This window comes from Rhopilema esculentum, unplaced genomic scaffold (assembly GCF_057945365.1).
Source record: "Rhopilema esculentum isolate cy_ngs unplaced genomic scaffold, ASM5794536v1 HiC_scaffold_37, whole genome shotgun sequence".
NCBI lineage: Eukaryota > Metazoa > Cnidaria > Scyphozoa > Rhizostomeae > Rhizostomatidae > Rhopilema > Rhopilema esculentum.
In genome coordinates, this window is record NW_028300848.1 from 2,045,722 (window position 1) to 2,069,704 (window position 23,983).

The 23,983-nt window shown below is 35.5% G+C and overlaps 2 protein-coding genes across 2 annotated transcripts in view; both read right to left on the bottom strand.

Annotated features, from left to right (window-relative positions):
• The window catches only part of LOC148957163 (integrin beta-1-like), a 28,046-nt gene extending 14,694 nt beyond the window's left edge, over positions 1 to 13,352 (bottom strand). Inside the window, exons 1-9 of the mRNA XM_089115823.1 lie at positions 13,195 to 13,352; positions 11,039 to 11,116; positions 10,186 to 10,274; positions 5,791 to 5,904; positions 4,182 to 4,248; positions 2,773 to 2,904; positions 2,118 to 2,214; positions 1,123 to 1,210; positions 827 to 916 (exon numbers count right to left, since the gene is read on the bottom strand). Of these exons, the coding sequence (XP_088971949.1) occupies positions 827 to 916; positions 1,123 to 1,210; positions 2,118 to 2,214; positions 2,773 to 2,904; positions 4,182 to 4,248; positions 5,791 to 5,904; positions 10,186 to 10,274; positions 11,039 to 11,108 (747 nt within the window). The 5' untranslated portion in view covers positions 11,109 to 11,116; positions 13,195 to 13,352. The remainder of the gene's footprint in view (positions 1 to 826; positions 917 to 1,122; positions 1,211 to 2,117; positions 2,215 to 2,772; positions 2,905 to 4,181; positions 4,249 to 5,790; positions 5,905 to 10,185; positions 10,275 to 11,038; positions 11,117 to 13,194) is intronic.
• Positions 13,353 to 14,502: 1,150 nt separating this feature from the next.
• On the bottom strand, positions 14,503 to 23,752 carry LOC148957164 (tubulin-specific chaperone cofactor E-like protein). The gene is made up of 4 exons (XM_089115826.1): positions 23,611 to 23,752; positions 21,318 to 21,475; positions 20,548 to 20,744; positions 14,503 to 19,983 (listed from the first exon to the last, which is right to left on the bottom strand). Exons 1-4 carry the CDS (start codon positions 23,720 to 23,722, stop codon positions 19,173 to 19,175), a joined length of 1,278 nt encoding a protein of 425 aa, XP_088971952.1. The 5' UTR covers positions 23,723 to 23,752; the 3' UTR covers positions 14,503 to 19,172.
• Between the last annotated feature and the right edge of the window lie 231 nt (positions 23,753 to 23,983).

Below are 23,983 nucleotides of genomic sequence, written 5' to 3' on the forward strand. Positions count from 1 at the left end.
TAGAACTCTCGATCTCACTAAATCTTTGCAAACTTGATTTTGTTGTAGTTAAGTAGGAACAACGTGATTCATTCGAAAAAATAATAGATGTAAAATTCATTACCCTCAGTTGTGAATGGGTGGTACCTTTCAAATAAGACACTTACAAACACCAGTGATATTCATGACTACCATTAAGTCTCAACGTTATCAAGATTAAGCCCACCATCTATAATGGAATAAGCCTGACGGCAGCTGGATAAGATTGATCTTATGCAAGAAAAAGCATGTGTCCAAGCAAATTCAACTTAGGCAAAAATATTCAACTTACACAAGCAAATCCAAGCAAAAACAATTTATTATCAATTATGAAAAAGAAGCACCGTACTCAAAACAACCGGGTTGCGATACTAGTATCAAAGAAAACATAATTTGACATTGGTGACGTCGAAATCTAGAGTGCGCGAAGAAATCCACAGATAGGCTAATTTGGGAGCCCGTCCTGTGCAAGATCTGGAGTTAAGATCTCGTCACATTTCATGGACCAAACCATCAACATTCTTCAGATGTTGAAGTTCGTTATTCAACCTCACGCATCCTTTCCACAACAAACACACTTAAAACACATACATATCACGTAAAATTATATCACGTGGAAACATAACTAAATGCCTACCCATTAACATATAAATTGCTATAATGTATTGTTATTATGCAGAACGACTATCTATAAAAGACGCCTAAAATCTCATCTTTTAATCAATAAGAAAACAATTGAAAAGCTACTTCTGTATAAAAGGTTGTATGCAAAAGTGAAAAGTGCGCAAACAATGCGAGAATTTGTTACCTTATCGCAGGCAACGACTTGCATCAATGCATCAAGCGACCCTTCCGGTGCATCAACGTTATATGAAATTTTTGTCTTCTTAACAACATCCTACGAAGGCAAACGTTTAGCTGTTGAATACGTGAAAGCTTACAAGCGATAGAAAGTCAAGAATACCCGAAGAAGGGTACTGCTTCAATACTTTGTCGTCGAAGAAACTATCAAATCAAATTTTATTAAAAGCGGAATTATTATTGACGCTGCGTACAAGAATCACAAACAAACAGAATAACACAAAGAAAACAAGTCTATGTTACCCTGAATTTGCTTGTATTCAAATCCAATGGAAGATAATTACGAAAGCCAAATGTTTGCTGTAAACCTTGAAGTTCCCTTGACTTTATTCTACAGAAACAAAGATTTAATCAGGCGACCTGAAATGTTTTTACAAAGAAGATTTGTGTAACACTGCCAAAGTATCATTTTACACTATTGCTGAACATTTTCTTGAGATCTAAAAAAAAAGTTGTGTAAATATTAAGTGCTAATGCTATTCCTATAACGAATTTATTATAATTGGACGAATTAACACGAAACATTCAATGGATTGCAAAATAATAAAGTTGATACGATTAGTACCCTTAAAAAAGGAACGATGAAAAACTGAACATATCCATACTGAGTTTATATCAGGGGGAATAAATTTAAGGGAGAGCCTCAAGAAACTTTTTTATACCTTTCTATAATGACTCCTCGTAAAGAATAACGTATACTTAGGAAGGTCTCGTTTTAAAGATGTATATACGAATTGCTGGATTAAAGGTTGTTACATTAAACTCTCAACTAAAAGATGAAATTTGACAATGAACAACGTTCATGTCAACCAGCAACAGGAATGACTCGCGACAACAGATGGATCAAGGGATAATTCCCTTCAAAACAGAGATCATATGACGTGCACGCTAAAATAAAGTGCCTAATCAACAAAGGCAGTCTGTATAAAAGAACAACGGTAATGAACATAATCCAAGGGAAGAGCACAAAATACGATGCTGAAATAGTAAACATGCTGTATATTACATTTTCAACTTCTTTTTTAAACTGTCTATAAAAATTCGAATAAAACATATCAACTAATTTTCAATTGTCTATAAACATTCGTGAAGAAAATCTAAAATTCTTTATAAACAAGACAAAGAAACCCTAGGTAGCATTTGTCAAGCTGGCATTTATTCAGAAATGGGAAAAAAGTATATCATAATTGCATATCAAATTAAACTTTGTAGAAATTTATAAAAGCTGATAGACTTACTCTTTCTCGAGTGTCAAAGTAAACGGACCAAGGTTTTTGTCAACAAAGCCTCCAAAACCAAGACGAAAATTGGAAGTGACATTTCGTAGTTGAATGCCTACAATTAAAAGCAGTTTTCGAATAACTACGATTCAAAGCTATTTTATTTCAAATTTGATGGTGAACATTTTCTACGATAAAGTGCAACAAACATTACCAGGTGTCTTTTTAGAGGGCTCTTTCAGAACAATCGACAGAAAGTTCGACCTAAAATTGCATTTTTTAAACCTTATGGAAATAACATCTCCTTGAAACGGGCAGAAAGTAACTTTGGCCTAACATGTGCTCGTTGATGGAAATTCTACTGCAGTGATTTTCAAGGCAAGTAAGCTAATATCTGAAACATTTCAAGCTAATATTTCCAAGTCAAATTAGAATTCCATCATAAGTTTAGTTTTGAAAAGCGAAAAGATAAAACACTGAAGTTCCTTTCGCTCGACACTCTTCAGAGTATAAACGTTGGGTAATGACCAAAAGTACGCTGAAAATTCATATCCAAGTGGGTATCGAAAGTAACATGAGAGGAAGAAAGACAGGTTTGATTTCCGCTATTTCGTGCCATCTTCAAATAAATATATGTAATCTTGTAAGATAGCTTGTCGAGTAGAATACTTACTTAAAAGATCACCCAAGTTTGTGATTTGGCTCAAATCATCTTTCATGGTATACGTCAGGTCCATTAAGTAATAGAGATCGACTGGGAAATCGGCTGGGGTCTTAACCCGGACGTTGACTGTGGCTGGCCTGCCTGCGTAAGAAAATAAATGGCTTCAGACTAATATGCTCAATAATCATCACCAGTTTCTATATCCAATCAACAATTTCAGGGATGATAAAACGAAGATAGCTATATAACAGACCTGTTGTAAACAAAAAAAACCCGGTTTAACTAATAGGGGCAGCAGAATATCCCAATTTTTTAGTAATAGCATCTATGAGTGGAATTTTAGGTCAATGTTTCCGTGTACCGCAAAAATGCACACTAGTTTTATTTTGAAAAAATATCAGAAACCAAAAGTACATAAAACAACAGCTACTAGAATAGAGATATTCTCAAAATAGGCTTTATAAAGTTCTATATGTTTGCCCTTGGTTTGCAGCAATATGATTGAAGTTCGGAAAAGCTAATCGGTCCTCTCTTTCGATAAGACCATATTTCGCTACACGCTGCTCGAATGCTTGGAATCCCTAAAAGCTGGTAAATCTACTTACTCTCAAGGCAATGTTTATGGGTATCAGGGCCCATTGTAAAAGAATGGCGACCTCAAAAAACTTCTCGTTGTTGATAGAACTACAAAAAGCTGGTAACTTTTCTCACTCTTAGGCCAGGGTTTCAGGGAGCATGGCCCTTGGAAATAACTTCTAACAACTACGCGCGTCGCTTAAAGCCACCTGTAAGGTCTTTGTTGATGAGATTGGCTAAATTATGAGATTGCGAGAGAACACTTTTTAGACTTATTGGATTAAAATATTGGTAAAAAACACCATGATACGCCACGAAATTTTTAAATTCAATTAAATATGTTACAAATTGGTTGAGATCTGGCCACATGAGCACAGACTCTTAAACCATCGATTCAATCAATTCTGTCTTGGTTCTTAACATTTCAAACTGGCTAAAACAACAGTAATTAATTAGCAGAAATTTATCTTCTACTGGCCGTTACGCGGACAGGAAAAAGAAGATTCACAAGTACCGTGTCGCATGAAACTTCAGTCACTGGAGATAATCAGTAATTATTAAAAAGTGATTCATTGTTATGTAGCAAAGTTTCCCGACATAAGAAACCAAGTTTTGGATAAAGCAGGGATTGGACCACAGTTACTGAGCTCAGCTGTCGCACGTCCTTCCAAGCTTTCATAGCACCTACGCATAAAGCTCTGGTCAGATTGCCAAGTAGCTAACTGATCCTTTAATCAACCAAACAGAAAACATTGCAACACTAAGCTTTTCTGCGATGTTACGTAGAAACAAAGCAAGTAGCCAAAAATTGCTAACTAAACTTCGTAAAACTAATCGCAAACCTGGTCTTAGGTACAGCGTGATATTCTGAGGGAACACTCTGTTTTCACCGCCAAGACCAACATTTCCCTGTAAGAAAGAAGATCATGGTTGCCAAAGATCGTCGCAATTTCCCAATAAAATCGGGTTACAATCAAGATTAAGCTTGAAAGGAATCACTAAATAGCAGCAGGGCACTCGGAATTATTTCGCTGCAGCAGTTACAGAAGATAGCATTGCTAATCCAATAAATAAACAGTTCTTTAAGAAACAACCTCAGAAATTCTTTTTGAAGTTTCAAACCCGGCTAAATAGAACAGTTTTTTGTCCTGCCGAGAGCAGAAAGCAAGACCATACTGTCGACGGGGGCAGGGTTTGTGTGTCCTTTTCTAACAAGCTTTTTAAGATTTCTGATTTTTTTACAAGTATACTAAAAACTTTTGTAACCATTTGTCACTCTTTATCTTATTTACACTTAAAAAAGTATGAAACTTACTCAATACCAAGCTTTCTTCTGTGGAAAAAATTAATTCTCAAGAAGGTTATGTTGTTCTATACGGAGCTACCACAAAATATCCTGGCAAGAATTTAGGGGGAAAAGACCATAGAGAATGTTTTTGGAACCATAGCAAATACTGTATCACTCTGCATAATAAAAAGACCAACTAAATGAAAGGACCATAACAATCGATCATAAGTTATGATAATGAATTAATCGATCATAAATTATAGGGCTAACGAATAAGCCTCTAGCCAAATCATTAAATCAATGTCCTTTACGCTGATTTGCCCTTCTAAATCTTAAATATTGTCACTACAGCAATCATGAAAATCTAAATCATCTTTCCCCTTTATTAATTCACCAATAATATTTTTAAGCAAAAAAGGTCATGATCACATTTTTAAAGATAATGATCAAAACATAGATAAATGAAAAGACGAAAATATTGGTTAAGGTATGAAGGTCGTGTGACTAGCGCAACAGGAACAGCTGCCGCAATTTGCAACCGCATCATAAAAATCATCATCAACATCAACATCGCCAACCTATACTCGTAATTCATCCACTCATGTGTAAATCGAGCACAGCAAACAGTTTTTACAATATATTTCGCCGAATATTTGCGCAATGTGTTGTCAAATAGACGTATTTTTTAATGATTAACTGTAATAACAGATGCCGGTATATTGGATTGAAAAAACTTAATCCACATGGTTGATTTTTCAGAAGTCTTCAGACGAAGAACTTGGCTTTATTGTTTATGTTGTCTACATATATACATAGAGATATAATCGCAAAAAATTTTTGGTGGTACAAACTTCAACAATTGGTTTAAAAAAAGCAAACATTATAAGACATACTAAAGCTTCTTGCCTCACAATCTTACAAAACATCAACGAAACAAAACAAAAATGAATACAAAACATCAGACAAAACAACAGATTCTAAAATTGCTAGATGGAGCGACGTACATACCTCAAAATGCCAAAAAGTGAAAACAAGTTTTTTAAGAAGAAATTAACTTCAATCATTTGGTACCTATATATTTAAAATTACCAAGTCATTTAGCTAAATAATCTATTACTTAAAAACATGAGGAAGAAAAAGAATAAATACACAGAAAGATATACCTTATTCAATGTATAATTTGATGTCGGATCAGATATACTTTTGCATCCCCGCTGTTTGTGATTTTCCAAAAAATCGCATCGTGGAAAGTACGACCTGTCGCCTTTTCTGTATATCTGCAGAACGTTCAACAGGCAATTTACAAGTTAAAAATTGAATTCGCCAAGAAATTTCAATCAAATTTCTTCAAATTGAATCATCAAAAATCTGGATAAGCAAGAAGTAGCTTTCAAGGTCAAGTATTGCTAACTGGAAATTTCAACACTTACCAACGACGGCATTTAATAAAAGCATTGATGTAACTAGACAAAATCGCCTATCGACTTTAGATTTGGTCTGTGATGCAGGCTAAGAAATAACGCCCTACAAAATATTTCTGGCCACGATTTACCGAATGATTTACCGGCTCAAAATAGACTTTTTTAAAGAAACTAAAGTTTGTAAGACCCTTTCGTGCAGCTTAAAAGCCATTCATTTTCAGGCTCTTGATTAACTTCCAAATGTTTCTTTTAAAAATTCAACCGGCATACGTACGGGGTCACGTAACTGACCATTTTGCGAAATCCTTGCGATAAAAAGATAAATGTAAAGATAATGATGATGATGATGATGATGAATACATTTGAACATTCACTTTATACGTTAAAACAAAGCGGTGCATAACAACACATTGTAACACAATTGATTCTCAAACATACTAATGCACAATTACGAACCCAAAAACGTCAAGTATTATAAACCCCAAAATAAAACAACTCTAACTAGCATAGCCGATGCTTAGAAAGGGCGACTTTGCCTCAACAATTCTAGGATTGAAACTTGGCAAATATACTGAAATCAGAAATCATGAACAAACATTTTTCTTATTCAAATGGTAAATTTCGTCACTCGTGTCTAATTGAAACCACCTTTTTATCGCGAGAATTTCGTAAAACTTTTACGTTCCGAAATAACTTTGCAGATATCCAGTAGAGTTTCGGTCAGGGCACGTCCTCCCTAATTCTCAACAGGATCGATTTGCTACTTCGTCTTTAAATTCGATGAGAATATGATGGGGGGGGGGCTAATATTTTAGCAAGTATTTTTCGTGATCTGTTGCTACGACCTTGAAAGTGCTTTTTCGTAACCAAAAATTAGTCAGGGACATTCCCTTTGTGTAAAATTGGCGTTCCTTGTTGGTAAAAGGATTATTCCTGGCAGTAAAGAGACGTGGCATGAAATTTTTGGAAAACTATTGAAAATTCTAAGCTAGGAAATATATTCACCCAGTTACAAATGCAATCACAAAACTGTTAAGGGGGTCATTCCATTTCAAAGTGGGACAAATTTCTTCATTTTGTAACCCAAAGTCTCAGAAATTGCTCATTTTTTGTGAAGAAGTGGATAATGATAAGATAAACACATATACAAAATTTTACTTTAAAATCTTTTGTTGTTCTAAAAATAGAGCATTTTGAAATTTTGCTGATTCTCAGCATTTTTTCCAATGTCCGCCATTTTGAATTTAACCCAGAGGTTAAATATACTAAATAAATGCCTCTACTTAGCATCTTGATGTCAAAATCATGTTTTTGACTGATTTATGTATCAGGATTTCAAAAAAAGTTAGAAAAAATTTGTGAGACACACCCACAGTCTGTAATTAACTAATAAATGAGGAGCAGTTGTTGTCATAGCAACGAATTGTCAAGATGTTATTCAAATTTTTGTCATGTTGCACACCTGTGATAAATTTCAAATTTTCCAAGCACGAAGCTACAGTCATAAGTAACTCTTTTACAAAGAATTAGCAGGGTTATATTTGTCTTTACAAAAATACAGCCCTAGAAATGCTAGCTACTGTAAATGCCTCTTTCGTCTTCTTCACCTTGTTAAAAATTAGCAAATTGCTAGCTGAAAAAATTTTAAAAAATATGTAAAAGCAGGAACTGATCTTTTGACGATCTTTGTGTGTTACAATTTATCAGCATACTGCTAGAATAATGCATATAAATCAGTTTGGGACATGGGTGTGGACATGGGTGTTGGCTAAGGGTGTGGAATGTATGCTGAAAGGTTGTAAGGGGCTTGAGGGCTGTAAAACTTATATTGGTAGGGAGCTGAGGCCTGTTCTCTGTAACAATTTATATGGTCATCATATAAAAAAGTCATGATACACCTTAAATATAATTAGCAACTTTAGCAACATCTCTGTCACAGAGGTAATATTGTCTGCCGGACAATGTTGATGTTCTTGGTGCTTCAACCATCATGACAACATTCTCTATAGGTACCCAGCATATGTCTTCTCTTCTGGGCCATGCAAATGAACAGCTTGGTAAGTGTGGGTGCAAGAAATTGACTTTTGCATCTTTGCTTTCAGTGTCTAATTCACCAAAAAGCCCAAGCCAAAGAAAGTCATCATACGAACAGACCAAAAAACATCCAACACGGAGCTTTTCTTTGATTTTTTCATCTTTGGTTGGCTCTCCAGTAAGACTGAACTCTGCTTCAAAGTTGGTATCAACTGATGTTTGTTTCACACCAACTTTTCATTGTGATAAAGGGATAAATTGATGGAAGCTTCTTGTTCCTGGGACCGTCCTAGCTTTTGCAAAGCGGGTTTCCATGCGTTTTCTCGTCTGTGATATCTCAATTTGTGAGATGAAGAAAAATTGAATGCCAGAGATAAAATTTGAGCAAAATTCCATCATATGGGTTGCAGACAAAATTTGATTACCTGGGGGGCGTTGTAAACTGGCTTTTGCCGTGTTTACAAGGTAGGACGTAGACGGTCCCAGGAACAAGAAGCTTCTATCAATTTATCCCTTTATCACAATGAAAAGTTGGTGTGAAACAAACATCAGTTGATACCAACTTTGAAGCAGAGTTCAGTCTTACTGGAGAGCCAACCAAAGATGAAAAAATCAAAGAAAAGCTCCGTGTTGGATGTTTTTTGGTCTGTTCGTATGATGACTTTCTTTGGCTTGGGCTTTTTGGTGAATTAGACACTGAAAGCAAAGATGCAAAAGTCAATTTCTTGCACCCACACTTACCAAGCTGTTCATTTGCATGGCCCAGAAGAGAAGACATATGCTGGGTACCTATAGAGAATGTTGTCATGATGGTTGAAGCACCAAGAACATAAACATTGTCCAGCAGACAATATTACCTCTGTGACAGAGATGTTGCTAAAGTTGCTAATTATATTTAAGGTGTATCATGACTTTTTTATATGATGACCATATAAATTGTTACAGAGAACAGGCCTCAGCTCCCTACCAATATAAGTTTTACAGCCCTCAAGCCCCTTACAACCTTTCAGCATACATTCCACACCCTTAGCCAACACCCATGTCCACACCCATGTCCCAAACTGATTTATATGCATTATTCTAGCAGTATGCTGATAAATTGTAACACACAAAGATCGTCAAAAGATCAGTTCCTGCTTTTACATATTTTTTAAAATTTTTTCAGCTAGCAATTTGCTAATTTTTAACAAGGTGAAGAAGACGAAAGAGGCATTTACAGTAGCTAGCATTTCTAGGGCTGTATTTTTGTAAAGACAAATATAACCCTGCTAATTCTTTGTAAAAGAGTTACTTATGACTGTAGCTTCGTGCTTGGAAAATTTGAAATTTATCACAGGTGTGCAACATGACAAAAATTTGAATAACATCTTGACAATTCGTTGCTATGACAACAACTGCTCCTCATTTATTAGTTAATTACAGACTGTGGGTGTGTCTCACAAATTTTTTCTAACTTTTTTTGAAATCCTGATACATAAATCAGTCAAAAACATGATTTTGACATCAAGATGCTAAGTAGAGGCATTTATTTAGTATATTTAACCTCTGGGTTAAATTCAAAATGGCGGACATTGGAAAAAATGCTGAGAATCAGCAAAATTTCAAAATGCTCTATTTTTAGAACAACAAAAGATTTTAAAGTAAAATTTTGTATATGTGTTTATCTTATCATTATCCACTTCTTCACAAAAAATGAGCAATTTCTGAGACTTTGGGTTACATGCCTGTCCTCCTTTGATATGGAATGACCCAAGGGTGAAATATTATGAACAGACCTGTGTAAGATTTTTGTGGTACAAATGCAACCTATCCATATCAAACAAACACAGGCAAAGTGTTTTTTATTGTAAATGAAACCAATTCCATGAAAATTTAAATGCAATCAACTTAAAGAGTCTTAAAGAAACAACCGAGGATCATCTCAATTTCTAGTTTACTTTGCTTCTATGATTTGGTGTAGTGTGGCTAATTAACTCTGGTTGAACAAAGAAAGATTTTTCAAAGTTTAAACAAAACTAGAGAAGGATGACAGTGATATTTCAGCTGCCGCACTTCGCATAAAGGAGAAGAAATGCATAGAAAGAAATAGCGATTTAAACGTACTTCGTCCTTACACCAGGCACATCTTGGCCCTTTCTGGATGCACTTTTGGCAAGAGGTTTGCTGTGTACAATCAAAAACTGATTCTTGACCTAAAAATATGGTAAACTGTTACTAAATAATATAAAATATAACAATTTATAAATGTTTTCATACACTGATAAATTAAGGCTTTGGTGTATAGAACAGGAAATTTCTAAGTTGCAACTCTCAGTTTTAAATGATAAATGATTATCAGGCAAATTTTGATCATCATCAGACAGTCGCCTGATGATCAATCACATTTAAGCTGCACCTATTGGTTAACCAGGTTTTTTTTGTTTACAAAAGGTCTGTTATATAACTATCTTTGTTTTATCATCCCTGAAATTGTTAACTGGATATAGAAACTGGTGATAATTGTTAAACATATTAGTCTGAAGCCATTTATATTCTTACGCAGGCAGGCCAGCCACAGTCAACGTACAGCTTTCCTATTCTATACATCAAAGAGTGTACAGCTCTGTATAAACAGCATGGCAAACTTTATGACAGACTAGCAAAACAGCAACTTTCACTATTGATAAACTTATGCCCATAATGCAGAAAAAATGTTGCATGTCATCTCTTCAAAAAAACAATGTTACAATGAATTCAGGTTCAAGCTAAGAATTTGGTGAAAATCAAAACTCTTTTCTTTAAAGAAATATATGTGCAAAGGAACTTAAACCAGTACATAATATCCCCATTCAAGTTTATCCCAAAAGTGTCCATCGAAGACCAACAAACCATATGCAAAATAAATAGAAAATAAAGACTTCTGAAAGAGGAAAAAGATTTTACTGGAAACAGAAGATCAAAATTATAAAATACTTGCCATGTATGCAACTGAATAAAAGCACAGATCCCAGGATTAAAATTGATAAATGTAGAACTTGAAATGCCATTTCTGTTCCTACAAAGACAAAATCAAAATAAAATTAAATATATAACTTTTTATCTAAGAGGCGAGTAAGGCTGCCAGGCTAAGACTTGGACAAGACAAAAGCAGCTTTCAATACACTGAATTTCATTTTTAGTAATGTAAATAAAACTTTTTAAGAATTATTTACAAATCATTTGCTTCAAAGTCAAGAAATTCAATGCTAGGTGTGCTTTCTGGTTATATTTTTTGATTCAAAGCTTTCACGAATCAGATTGAATGGTACAGTGAGGGGCACATAGGCTTTTTCAATCTTAGTACAAGTCTTGAAAATGGCTAAACCAAAGCTTTTCGTCTGACACTCTTTAGAGTTTGAAAGGCCAGAACATAGACCGAAAACTCTATGCTAGGAAATATATAACTGGGTATATATATTTCCTAGCGTAGAGTTTTCTTTTTGTTCTTATGCAAATCCTTTAAACATGTGAGTTTTCCGTGTTTATATCTTGACAAGTTATGGTTTTGGGGGGTATGTATGATTGTGTCTTTGTGTGCTATAGTTGGTTATAATTTAGCATTGAACAAATCGGATCATTATTTAGTTTGCAAGTCTGTCAGTTTTTAGCCTTTAGGCCTGTCCTGTGCAGTGTTGAAAGAGTCTACACATGCTACACCTAACTCTGCATCTTTATACTAGTTACACATTTTACTTACATCTTTTTGGTAGCTCTACTAATAAAATAAAAATGTGAATATAATTTCAGAGAGCAAAGACTGTTGCATAGGAAGGCAACAAACTGTTCATGGTAGTTTCAATTGCAGCAGCAAATTTCTGTTTGAAACTAAAAATGCTTCTCTAATTGACAAAATACTCTTGAAATGCCTTTTTTGGAATTATGCCACAAAATTGAATAGGATCACCATATAGTCCAGAGGGTCAAGGGACTTTACCAGACCAACATTTTATAAACCAGCTTTTGGTGTAGAATTTAAATCTGGATGTTGATCAGGCAGGAAAGGGGCCTTTTCCGAAAAAGCATACAGGTAAAGTCAAACATTTCGCCCCTTCCCGAATTCAATATTCTAATATCATTGATATCAACATTGAACAGGGGGCGAGTGATGAAAAACCTCAACAATATATAGATACGTCTGCACAGGTTTGTAGCCTGCACCAAGGTTCATGGACAGCTGAATAAAGACTGGTCATGGCAATTGACGATTGGACAATAATTCGTGGTTGATTTATTTATCTTAAAAATATTCATAAATTCTAACTAATGCTTAAACTTATTTATCTTGACAATATTCATAAATTCTAAAATTCTTTTTGTCTGCTGAATCTGACAAAATACAGACTTCTTGTGCCTATAAACCACGTAATTTACTTCTGGGCTTCTGTTGAAATATGAACTTGGCCAAAAATATTCTTTCAACTACCACAAAATCACTTTTTCCCTAATACAACCACATATTAACTCTTTCTTACCACTTTTTCATTACCATAACATCGAACTAACTTCTAAATTGTTGACAACCATTAAATATAAATTGACGACTTGGCCTTCACTTTAGTATCAATAACATAGAAACATATCTATTGCAGTCGGGGCTGGCAACAGATGTGAGGAAAAAGTGAAAAGTACTACTAAAGTTGTGTAAATATAGACGAAAGCAATTTAGGCCAGAAAGGAAGCGGTAGAGTATTTTGGTCTCGCTAAATATCTCACGACAAGCCTCAGATGACTAGCGGCGAAGTTGTGGCAGGATAAGGCAAATCTTAGTTTGGTTACAGAGTAATTTGTTTTTCCTGAAATCTGATTTTAACCACAGCATAGGAAGACGAGATTTGCTTTTAAAACAATTTCAAGATTTTTCAATCTACGTAAGTATATTAAACGTAAAAAAAGAGAAAGAAAAAGCAAACTCTATTTTTGTTTTCTTCAAGAGCCGATTGCATAGAAAGAAAATGATTTCAGCAGTTAAATGCTCACAGTCAGTACATATTAAGTAAATACAGAAATGCATCAAGGTTAGGCCATATGAGAAAATAAAGCTGTGCACTTACCTCCAGGGCACAGAAGCTGACACTAGAAATAAAAATTACTTACCAATAAAAGCTAATTGCTATTACAAAGTAGCTCCCCTTGTCACCTTACTCGTGTTATATACATTTAAAGAGACAAAAGGGTAAACCAGTAAAACAGCTATCTAGCAGACACAAACATAACATACACGCCCGTTCAAGCAAGGCCCTGTTGATTCCACATGAGCCTTGACGCTCACCCCTGCCCATCACCCGCGACGACGCCAACCTCCGACCGTCGGGTCTCTCGGGGCAATTTCTAATCGATATAGTCAAGTTTTGTTCTAAACATGTGTGAACCGGCGGCCTTTCGGTATATAAACAGCGCCAAATGTTGAATCATTGATGAGAAAAAAAAGAAAAATAGATATAGTAAGTGAATCGATTGAATTTCAGACTCTATGGTCTCACTCCGAATTGGGGCATTTTCTTTTGTCGCTCCCAATAGCCGCCACTGTGTCGAAGTCACACGAAGTGTCAGAAAAAAACTATCGTAGACCCAACCAAATTGATAAGTTTTATAAAGCTTTTTGAAGGTAGGCTATTTTCGTAAATATTAATAATTCTTTTTATTTGAACTTGAAAATTAGTTTATCATGAAAAATATTCCAAGGTAAAGAGGACGCTTTCAGGGCCTTTCAGGTGTTTATAAAAACGCGGTCAAAGGCTACGGCTATGGGCAAAAGTTCCATCTCCGAAGGAAAATGGGAAGGGCGAGTATGTTCTAGCCAATCAGCGCGAGAGCGGGAAAATTGTACCTGAGTCATATCCTACAGTCATCTATAAAAGTTTTGGTAATCGAAGGGTAGCAAATGATTGCGAAAAATGATTCGAAATTTTTGGTGGTACAGAAATTTAAAATAGAGCAAATATTTTGAAAAGTACATATGTCGCATAAGCAGTTGGCTAAAAAATCAAAAGTGTTTGGAGTGGAATTCCATTGTTTTGTGACTTTTCAGTTCTTCTTAATAAATTTTTACTGCTGTAAAAATTCACCCTCAATTCCATGCTTTGTGCTAAACAAATAAGATAATTGTATTGCATTAGCCAATCATGTTCACGACACATGCCCTTTAGACATCAGAATATTAATCGAAAACTCTAAGCTAAGAAAAATAAAGAAAAATTTGGACTAATGGACACCGTAAAAATCAACAGATACTGTGAACATCGCTGCAAACAACAAAACTCTGAACGAAAACGTAGTTCAGCAAGGTCGATACCTCAGAGAACGAACAAACAAAATTATTTTCAGGATTTACTGATTTCAACCATGGAGTGATTTGCTCCTCAGATTTTGTCAGATAAAAGTCGAATCTTCAAGGGCCAAATTTGGTTTTAGAAATTGGTCAATATTGGTCATAAATTATTTCTTTATTTGATATTGAAGACCGGGACAGTGTCAATTTTGTGTCTATCACCAGACCAGAAAATATTGTCCTAGATTTGAAAATTTTTATGGTTATGTTGCATAAGGTAATGAATGAGATCTTATTACGCTAAAAAGAATTCAATTTCCGGCAAATTTGAATCATTAGATTATAAAAACGTTTTCTCTTCGGCGGCAACCATGGTGCCGCCTTAGGAAGTAGAATTATTCTACCCTGTGATAGCATGGGTTGCTGGCTGGGGAGACAACGGCTTTGACCGAGGTTTCTGGAACTTCACAGGCAATGATACCGCAAATCAACTACGAATCAAAATACCAGCATATCGAGTCCTTGGTTATTCGCTAGAAAAATAAAGCCTTGGATAAAGCTCACAGTCCATTCGAACGGTTGCATACAGTGACAAGAAAATGAATTCTACCACAATAAAATTCTATCAACAGTTGAAGGAGAAGTCATGTCTTTTTTATTCAAACTCACTCATTTAAGGGCCGATGGTGCTTTAATTGTTTTCCAAGAGCTACTCTGATCATGCAATGAGAGTGAATCGTGTTAACCCATATTTTAACTTCAATGTATACTTGTATATAACTGTATCGAAATAGTTCTGATGTTACTTTTGTCTCCGTATTGAACAATTTTTTGTCAAATTTAGGAATATGGCATACCAGTAATGCATGCACCTATTCTGTTAATCTCCAGATCTGAAAAAGCTGGATGTATCGTTTCCTTCTATTTTGATAACTGAAATATCGTCCGTAATTGTGATGATTGAGTGTTAGAGGTATCTACTAACGCTCGGCATGTAAATGATGCTTAATATTGCACTCTCTAGCAGCTGCTGTCACAAAATACAGTGAATGATAACATCTTTCATGTACATACTTGTATATTCTCTAACACTGGCATATTTTCATACCTGATCACATTTCAGAAAAGCTCTTCAAATTGCGAAAGTTGTCGAGCATGCTAACAGAAGCTCCACGTCAGTAGAGCCTTTTGAAGATTAATTGCTTCTAGAATGTTTTACTTTTGCTGGCATTTGTACTCAATCATCTCATTTCATTTTCATTTCATTTTATATTCTTTATACAGAAAAATCAGTGATGTGCCTACATCGAATAGAGAGAACTTGGGAATCAACAAACATGGCCAGGGTGTTAAAACCCCTAGCCCTTCCTCCCTTCACGATCATATTTCCAAAACTGGACACGTAGCTTCTGTTGAAGATTTTTCGATTCTCTCCAAAACAAACAACTCCTTTGATCTACTTATTCATAAAAGCCCCCTCATACACAGGGACAGACCTTCGCGCAATTCCCAACAGTCCTCTATTCCCATGATTTTGTTCTGACTTTCTTTCCCGCATTGTTTTCTTTGTTTGACCTTTATTCCTTGTTTATTTCTCTAGGTTGTTTATTCCTTGTGTTATCTCTTGCGTCCTTATTGCTCCTCCAGCGTACTTCTTTAACACATGATTTACGATCACCTTTGTTTAGCTCTTTCGTATTTAAGTTGATTTTTTCTCGCCTGTAATTATACTGAAGATGACTCTAGCCAGAGTCGAAACGTTTAATCTAATTTAATAGACTTGTCGAAATTGCCTAAATTGGAACTGTCTTAATGTCTTAATGGATTTGTCCTAATTGGAATTGTCCACGATGTAACAAGAAGCTGACGAACACATGATGTCTTTTTTTCATCGTCGTACTGGTTATTGATTTCATTATTAAGCTGCGTTTCCTGAAATCTCAATCTAAAAAATGTATCCAATGGCTTCATGTACCCAAATCAAGTACAAAAACTAAAGTTAGGCACTTTGCTCGATTGTTGTGGAAAATTCCCTACTCTACTTAAGTTTGCGATTTTCTGTGTCAGAACGATTTTCTGTGTCACGATTTTCTGTGCACATATTATATTTACCAATATCATTTACATCTGACCTGAAAAATATGTACGTGTCTATAATAGCCATGTTAAGAGCCTTGTCAAACATCTGTAAAAATTGGCATCCAGTTCTCAACGTTTAAGCAAAAGCTTTTGGATATAATGTCTAATAATTGTAGATCTTCGTTCACAAATCGATCTTCAGTATGTTAGATTAGATGCCATTGTCAAATATTGATACTATTTTGGACAAACAGTTTAAAATACACATCCTTCTGGTAAGCAACCTTTGATTAACAACTCTTATAAAGTACTACATGGAAGTCGCCCAGGCATCACTTGTTAAAATAGAACACAAAATCAGCAGGACCTTTATCTCAAACTAGCATTACCTCTTCATCATGATCAACTGTTTACTATCTAAAGATATTCTCTTGATGACTGAGATCAAAATCTGTCAAGATTTGAACAAGGCCCACTTGGTCTGCTAGCCATCCTTTAAATATGATGCCAGGCCAGACCACTATTATCCACGAAATTCGAACCAAATTAAAATTACATTAGATAAATCATTTACAGAATCATAATATAATTTCATTATGATTTCACTAGGCGCTTCCGTATCTTTCACAATTAAATGGAAATCTTACACTTCTTTTAATTCTGAACTTTCTCAAAAACTTTGCTTCCTCATCTCAAATTCTTCCTTCTCTAGACTACCGCTCTCATGTTTTAGATGGCTCTCATTTATCTTCTTTGTATCATGTGCCTCATCAACAACTCTAGCCCTTCAAAGTCTCTCCAACCACTCCCTCTTCGATGTTATGTTACTGACGCTGACCTTTCAATCTTTTACAGATACTACCGTGGATATTGTTCCCAGGGAACCAGAGTAATTATTCCTGGTCCTCTGGCACATTTCTGAAACACCAGAAGCCTTTTCCCGTCTTCACCCTTCTCGGGTACCCTTACCAAATCTACGAGCTATTTCCTACAGAAGAACAATTTATCATCTTTTTTCTGTTCGTGCTCTTTTAACTTTTCTTTCTATAAACAACCTTGATCTTTCTTTTAAACGAGTCCTAGAAAATTCACAAATTTAAAAAATTTTAGTGCGAAATATGATGTCAATTTGTGGAACAAGTCACAAAAGGGAAAATTTTCAACCCCAAGTAAGTCTCAACTCTACTGTATTGACTTCAATCATAAATCTTGTTCGCTTTAGGAATCTTAATGATAGCTAAACTGAAATATGTAGATGACTTTTTTGCTGGAAAAAGGTGATTTTTTAAGGGTTGGAAAATTTTCGTTAGAATTCCAAAACATGGTTGAGAGTTATTGTTAGCAGAATTTTCGAGTAACAAAATCAAAGACCTTATTGTCCTGTTAGGAAACTTACTACAAACCTACCCAGTTTTATGTTGACATCTCTGCTACAAAAAAGATGATTCTTAGAGCCTACAGTGCCCAAACAGATGGTGTTGAGATGACCATCCCACCCCCTAGTTAAATGTTGACACCTCTGCTACAAAAATACATACGCTCCAACTTCAAATGGTAGGGGTGGAGGGGTAGATTTTAGACAGTACATGGATGCTATCGCGGAGACTGTCTTAATAACTTTGTCCAAGGTTGTAGACTATCTTAGGTTGCGTTTACACGATACTAGATTACTCACGTATCGAATTACTTTTCATATCGGATAGGGTGTGCGTCTCCACGGCTCCATAATAATCAGAAAAGTCCCTTACAACTTTTGCGGAGTGAATTAACTGGTATGTCCGATACATACGTCCGGAGAATCTGGTACGCTTTGGCTCCAGAACCTCGAAGAAGTATGCTGCACATTGAATAGTGGAGCTTTGTCGTGTAAACAGAATAATAATAATAATAATAATAATAATAATAATAATATCATATTTATACAGGTTAACTTTGGTCAACATAAAATCATCATGAAGTCAATCCGGTCTGAACGCAGTCTAAGCAGTGAGCTTTCATATCGGATTGCTGAGACCAATCTGATATCCGGTATCGTCTAAACGCAGCCCACTGTTTCAATGGCGCTGTTTATTGAGTGACTTGGCGTGTATTAGTTTCGCTAGACAAAGTTTCACCAAAAGAAGAAAGACAAATAATACTTTCCCATTCATTCACACAATTTCTAAATACATTCTAATTAAAAAACATGATTAGAGAAAACCACTCTTGTCTACCTGACAAAATAGTCACTGTTATTATATTAAAAAAATAAACACTCGTTTGATATCTACGGAAAAAACCATAGAGAAGACAGAAAAATATACAGAACGTTTTTGACAATAGAGAAGACTACACAGAGCACGTCAAAAACCGTGGGTAAGGTAGAGGGAAAAAAATCGTATCTTACACTCAACTCCTAACTCTATTTTGAATGATATCATTGTTCGATTACATAAACCCGTAAACCGGTCTCAAATTAGCATCAAAATAATATGTAAATAGGCCACTGTCAATAAAATTATTACCCTTATCACAATTTATATACATCATTATACCATTTGGAAATCCCCGCAGGCAACTTTACGATAATAGATTGGTAATGTTCATGAAGCTATCCCTTCCAATGTCCTTTTTGCACTTCTGCTTATGTTTTAGCAAAAGAAATAATTACATCAAAAACTGGGATATAGTCGTGTTAGTAAAAAGAAGGAGCATATACCTCAAACTTTCACTATTCTGGCAAACTTTACATTCTAACCTTTTGCAACTCCTGCACCAAAATTTCGTCGCCATCTCTCATTCGGTAGTTGGAAAGCCATTGCCTAGACTGGTTCATCTCAACGGGTTGCCCACACGAAATGAAAAACATTCGGAATTCCTTCGGTTTGAGATCAACTTTTCGGCATATAATGCGCTTAAAATCCCTAACGTTCATAGAAAGATCCACCAAAAGTTTGGTGAGCTCCTGGTCTTCTTTAAACAACTTCACTTGCACATAATCTTTACGGCTTAAATCGACCTCTGCAAGCCTGTCAAGCTGGCCATGCATTTTTACAAGCTCGTGATAGCGTTCTGGTGGATTATCGCTATTCATATAATACCTGATGAACACTCTTTCAGCATCTTCCCGTTCGTTCTCATCGATTTTGCTTCCATTCAGCTTTTTTATATTCGGCAGCCTCGAAATAAATAACTGCCTCTTTTTTGCCTCTTCTTCGTCTTTTCCTAACGGAACCCCGACCAATCGCAAGTCCGTCAAAACAGGAAACTTACAAATTTCATCCAAGGACTCCCAGCCATTGATCTCTGTTTTGCTAAGACTGAGTGTTTCAAGCTGCGGGAAAAATCTTGAGTCGTCTTCTAACTCCACTCCCTTTATGAAATTTTCACAGAGAATCAAAGTTTTAAGACTGGGGAAAATTTTTCCAATTCTCATAACATCCTGCCAGTCATCAAGATCATTGCTATTGAAGTGGAGTTTTGTAACCTTGGGAAATGTAGATGGCCATTCCACAACATGTCCGTAAGAATTTAGGCTCAGGTGGAGCTCTTCAATCCTGAAAATAAAGAGAATGGTCAACGATCTCGAAAAGAAAAAGTTATGGGAGCTAAGAAAAAAGTATATACTGTAGCTGCCAAAAAATGTGATCTATTAAGTTGGACAGGAAGGATTTTGTGGACACTAAAAAGTTTAAGGAAGAAAGTAGAGTAGTGGGGGAGGGGTGGGAGGGAGAGGGGGTGGGGTGCTAAAATAAATTGTAAAGAAGCTGGCTAAGCTGATCAAGTTGTGGCCAAAAAAAGTATTCGAAAGTTTGCTTTAAATATTGAAAATCAGCTACAATAAATCAGAAAAACTTAAATAAGTCCCACGTCTTATTCCTGGAATCTTACGTACTTCTCGCTGAATGGTTAACGTTTTCGTCATCATATCCTATTCTAGTCGACGTACCCAGAAAATTAAGAATTTGTATCGCAAGTAAGGCTCCCTTCCGTATCTTTCGGTAGCAACTTTCATTACTTAAAAGAATTTCTCCAAAATGGCCATTTAATGCAATCATCTGATCATGCAATGGAAAATTATTGAAGCAAAAAACACACGGAAACATTCGTAACATACGTACTCTGGGAAGAAAGACAGGATTTTGAAGATGATCTCGAAAGGCAGCTTTGTGTTGTTGAGAACCAGGTTCTTTAGTTTTGGGACTGGGTTATTTTGCGTGATACTCCTTATCCTTTCTTCATCAAAATAAAAATGAAATGGATTTGAGCTGAGGTTCAAAAATTTCAATTTAGGAAGCTGGCAAATTATTTTGAATACCTGAAAAGTAAAAACACGAACAAAATAACGTATAGAAAAATCAGGTTTTAAAGCAAAGACCTCAAAAGTACATTTTCATTCACAAGATTCTTTGAGAAGGACTTTGAACTTTAGCACGGTAAACTCCGTTTACAGTCAATCCGCTTAAAATTATACTACTGGTTACAGTCACAAAGATTTTCGGCCCAAATACTCAAAGCTGTTTAATAAACCTCCGTTTACAGTAACACTCCGCTTACAGTCACAGCCTTTCAAGCAACATTTTTTACGAGTTTACAAGATTATACGAGGTTGTTCAGAATGGCAGATATCTTTGGTAAAACTACAAATTGTTTATTACATTATTGGCAAAAAAGACTGCGACAGAAAATGTAAGGAAGGGTATCCATTTATAAGATAATTAAGAGTTTCTATCTATTTCATATACTATATCATTACGCAGCACAGGGAATTTCAAGACAGTCTTCTCTTCTGTAGACACAGTCTTTCAGCTATGGCAATAGATTTGTACAAACTGTGTCTTTTAAAGGTGGCAGGTGTGGCCAGAATTTACTTAATAAACATTGGACAAACCTGTTCCCAGCATTGAATAAAGTTCTTTGTCAAGTCTAGCTCAACCAGATTTGGGCAAATCTCAGAGATTTCTCCAGCCTCACCTGCACTACCAATTTTACAGCCATCAAGAGCAAGAATCTGTCTTTGATGATGGCCTTGCTTGTTGATCAAGGCAGCTAATAAGAAAAATTTGCAAATGTCAATGTAACTCTATTGGAAATTCTATAAGCTACCTATTGGAAATTCTTAATGGGGGCCTCGCCACCTTGGCAGCTTTCTAACACAAAAAATTGATCTGGAAAACAATAAAAGAGTTTAATTTTCCATTTGGGATACTCTGTAAGCAATTGAGACCCCCTATCTATATCATCAAAATCAGAATTGGTCAATAAAGGCAATATTAAGATTTTCAATAACTTCAGTTTCAGTAAGCCAATGCAGTTAAGAGTAACTTCATCTTTGAATATGTGATTTACAAACACATGCCACCCAAACTTTACCTGTAGGAGATACTCACTTTTAAGGATTAGGAAGAAAGGAGTACTCAGAATTAGGTTTTTTGGTACATATAGCATGATGAAAAACTGAGTAAATAAGAAAATGACAGGGTTTCTGTAACAGACTGCTACATAAGGAATGCCAGTTTTTCTGCAATGGTCATATCATATTATTTTTGGTTGAAGCTACTAATTGTGGTTGACCAAGAGTAATATGCAATACAATTTCACAAATCTCCTTCCTGGCCTTTCGAATGATCTGCAGCATTAACAATTCAACAACTGTGTCCTAATAGAAGGGTAGAAATGGGTACTGTTTCATTTCAAAACAAATACATTTGATATCCTTGACAGTGTGAATAAGAATGCACCAGGTTTGAAGACAAAATGTTGAAACTAGGCTTGAGAAGAAGAAGAAGGGGTTTCAGGGCTTGCCACTGAAAATTCTCTAAGAAATTGTACCCGAAACATCTGAAAAACATAATTTCATAAAGACTGATTACAAAATCAACACTCATTAGTGCTGCTGGTCATTTACTTATGCTATTAAAATATCTGAAAATAACAGGAATATTCAGAAAATAATGGGTACCATCTTGGCTTACTATTTGCAGCTATCTGAAATTATTTAATGGAATGTTCCTGGGTTGGATGGAGAGCTGCTGTGACAGCCAATTGATGCCAGAAAACTAAAACCTTTCAATTTCCTGTCTTCATTTATCACATCTGACATCTTTTTCTCATGTTTCAAGGACATTGTGTTTTGGCATGACAGTAAACTTTATTGCCAGCAGTTGCAAGAATTCAGATATCCTGCAACCTTTTGATTTTGAGAAACAATGTTATCAAGTAATAGGTTAAGTGTCAGCAAAAAGTATCAGTGTCGTAGGTAAGAATTTCAAGGGTGGGGCAGAAATTAAGAAAAGGGTTCAGTTCTTAGAGTAGGGTTTGAGGGCAGAAAGGGCACAGCTTTATGACCCACAGGCACGCTGCTGCCTTGGTATTACTTGCAAAAGTACCAAAATCTTTTTTAACTGAATTCTTTTATTTGTTAGGGGGGCTGAGACACCCCCCAATAGCCCAAGTAGTTTTGTCCTTGTTTATGTTACGTTACAGACTCCTTTCTCGGATTCAAGCAATTTGTATCTTCACATTTGGCAAAGATGGATAACAGAAATGGAACCTTCATGTTGAAATTAGTCTGTGCCAAAAATTTCAAATTTTTTGGGCCGTCAGGCTGTGAATTACCCGTAGATAGCGAGATACAAAATTGATGACGTCAACTTGAATCCATCAATTGGCACCTTGATCACAATGAGTGGGTCAAAATCACTGTCAAATAATACCATTGACTATAAATCAAAGTTGTGTTAGTCACTGCTTTTTATGCGGTTTGCTGTGTGTTTTCTTTCGTATTTTGCAATATTTTAACAAGATTTCATGAAACGAGAATATGATTTTTGATTTTTAGAGAACAATTACCCCACTTGTTTACGGCACGAAGGATAACTGTGCTGTGAAGGGGAGCAAGGAAAATTTATGTACAATATGTTTAAGAATAAAACAAAATACGTGACCTGAATAATTTGAAAACTGGCTAAATGCACAATTTTCTATGTTTAATTAAAACTGCTTCACTTAAAAACCCACTCCGGGATTTCGGGTTTTGACGTAATAATGTCACAACAACAGTAACAACTGGTAGTCAAGAACGTAAGAATATTGTAAAGTTGATTCATAAAAAAATACTTTTTAAAACAATTTTTATTGATTTGATTAGTTATTAAATTCAAATAAAGAAAATATTGTTATACCTCTTCGTTTGGGAGAGAGCTGGATGTTGTCAAACAATTTTGGTTCGTAGTCAGCATACTTGCTGTTCAAAGCATCAGCAAAAGTTAACGGTTCGACAGCTTCCTCGACCATTTTATCAAATTATATCTTTCAGTTCGGTCAGTGCAATAGAAAGTTCTTGCGATCAGGTGCATACGGCGAGGGATCACCTCCTAACAATAGCGCACCAGAATTTACACCAAGAATATCTTCTCTTGATTTGGGTACTGCTTCATAAAATAACAATATAACGTGACACATTTACTAGGATTTGATTGGTTGTCCGAAAAAGGAACCAATCAGCATAAAGAATTACGTAATTTTTACGAAGCCGAGGCTAAATTATACTTCTCG

Excerpts from the sequence above, each read along its gene's own strand:
- LOC148957164 (XM_089115826.1), bottom strand. The coding sequence starts at position 23,722 with ATGGTCGAGGAAGCTGTCGAACCGTTAACTTTTGCTGATGCTTTGAAC. Across the intron at positions 21,476-23,610 it reads GCTCTCTCCCAAACGAAGAG|CTGCCTTGATCAACAAGCAA; the intron begins GTATAACAATAT and ends TTTTCTTATTAG. Across the intron at positions 20,745-21,317 it reads TTATTCAATGCTGGGAACAG|GTATTCAAAATAATTTGCCA; the intron begins GTTTGTCCAATG and ends TTTACTTTTCAG.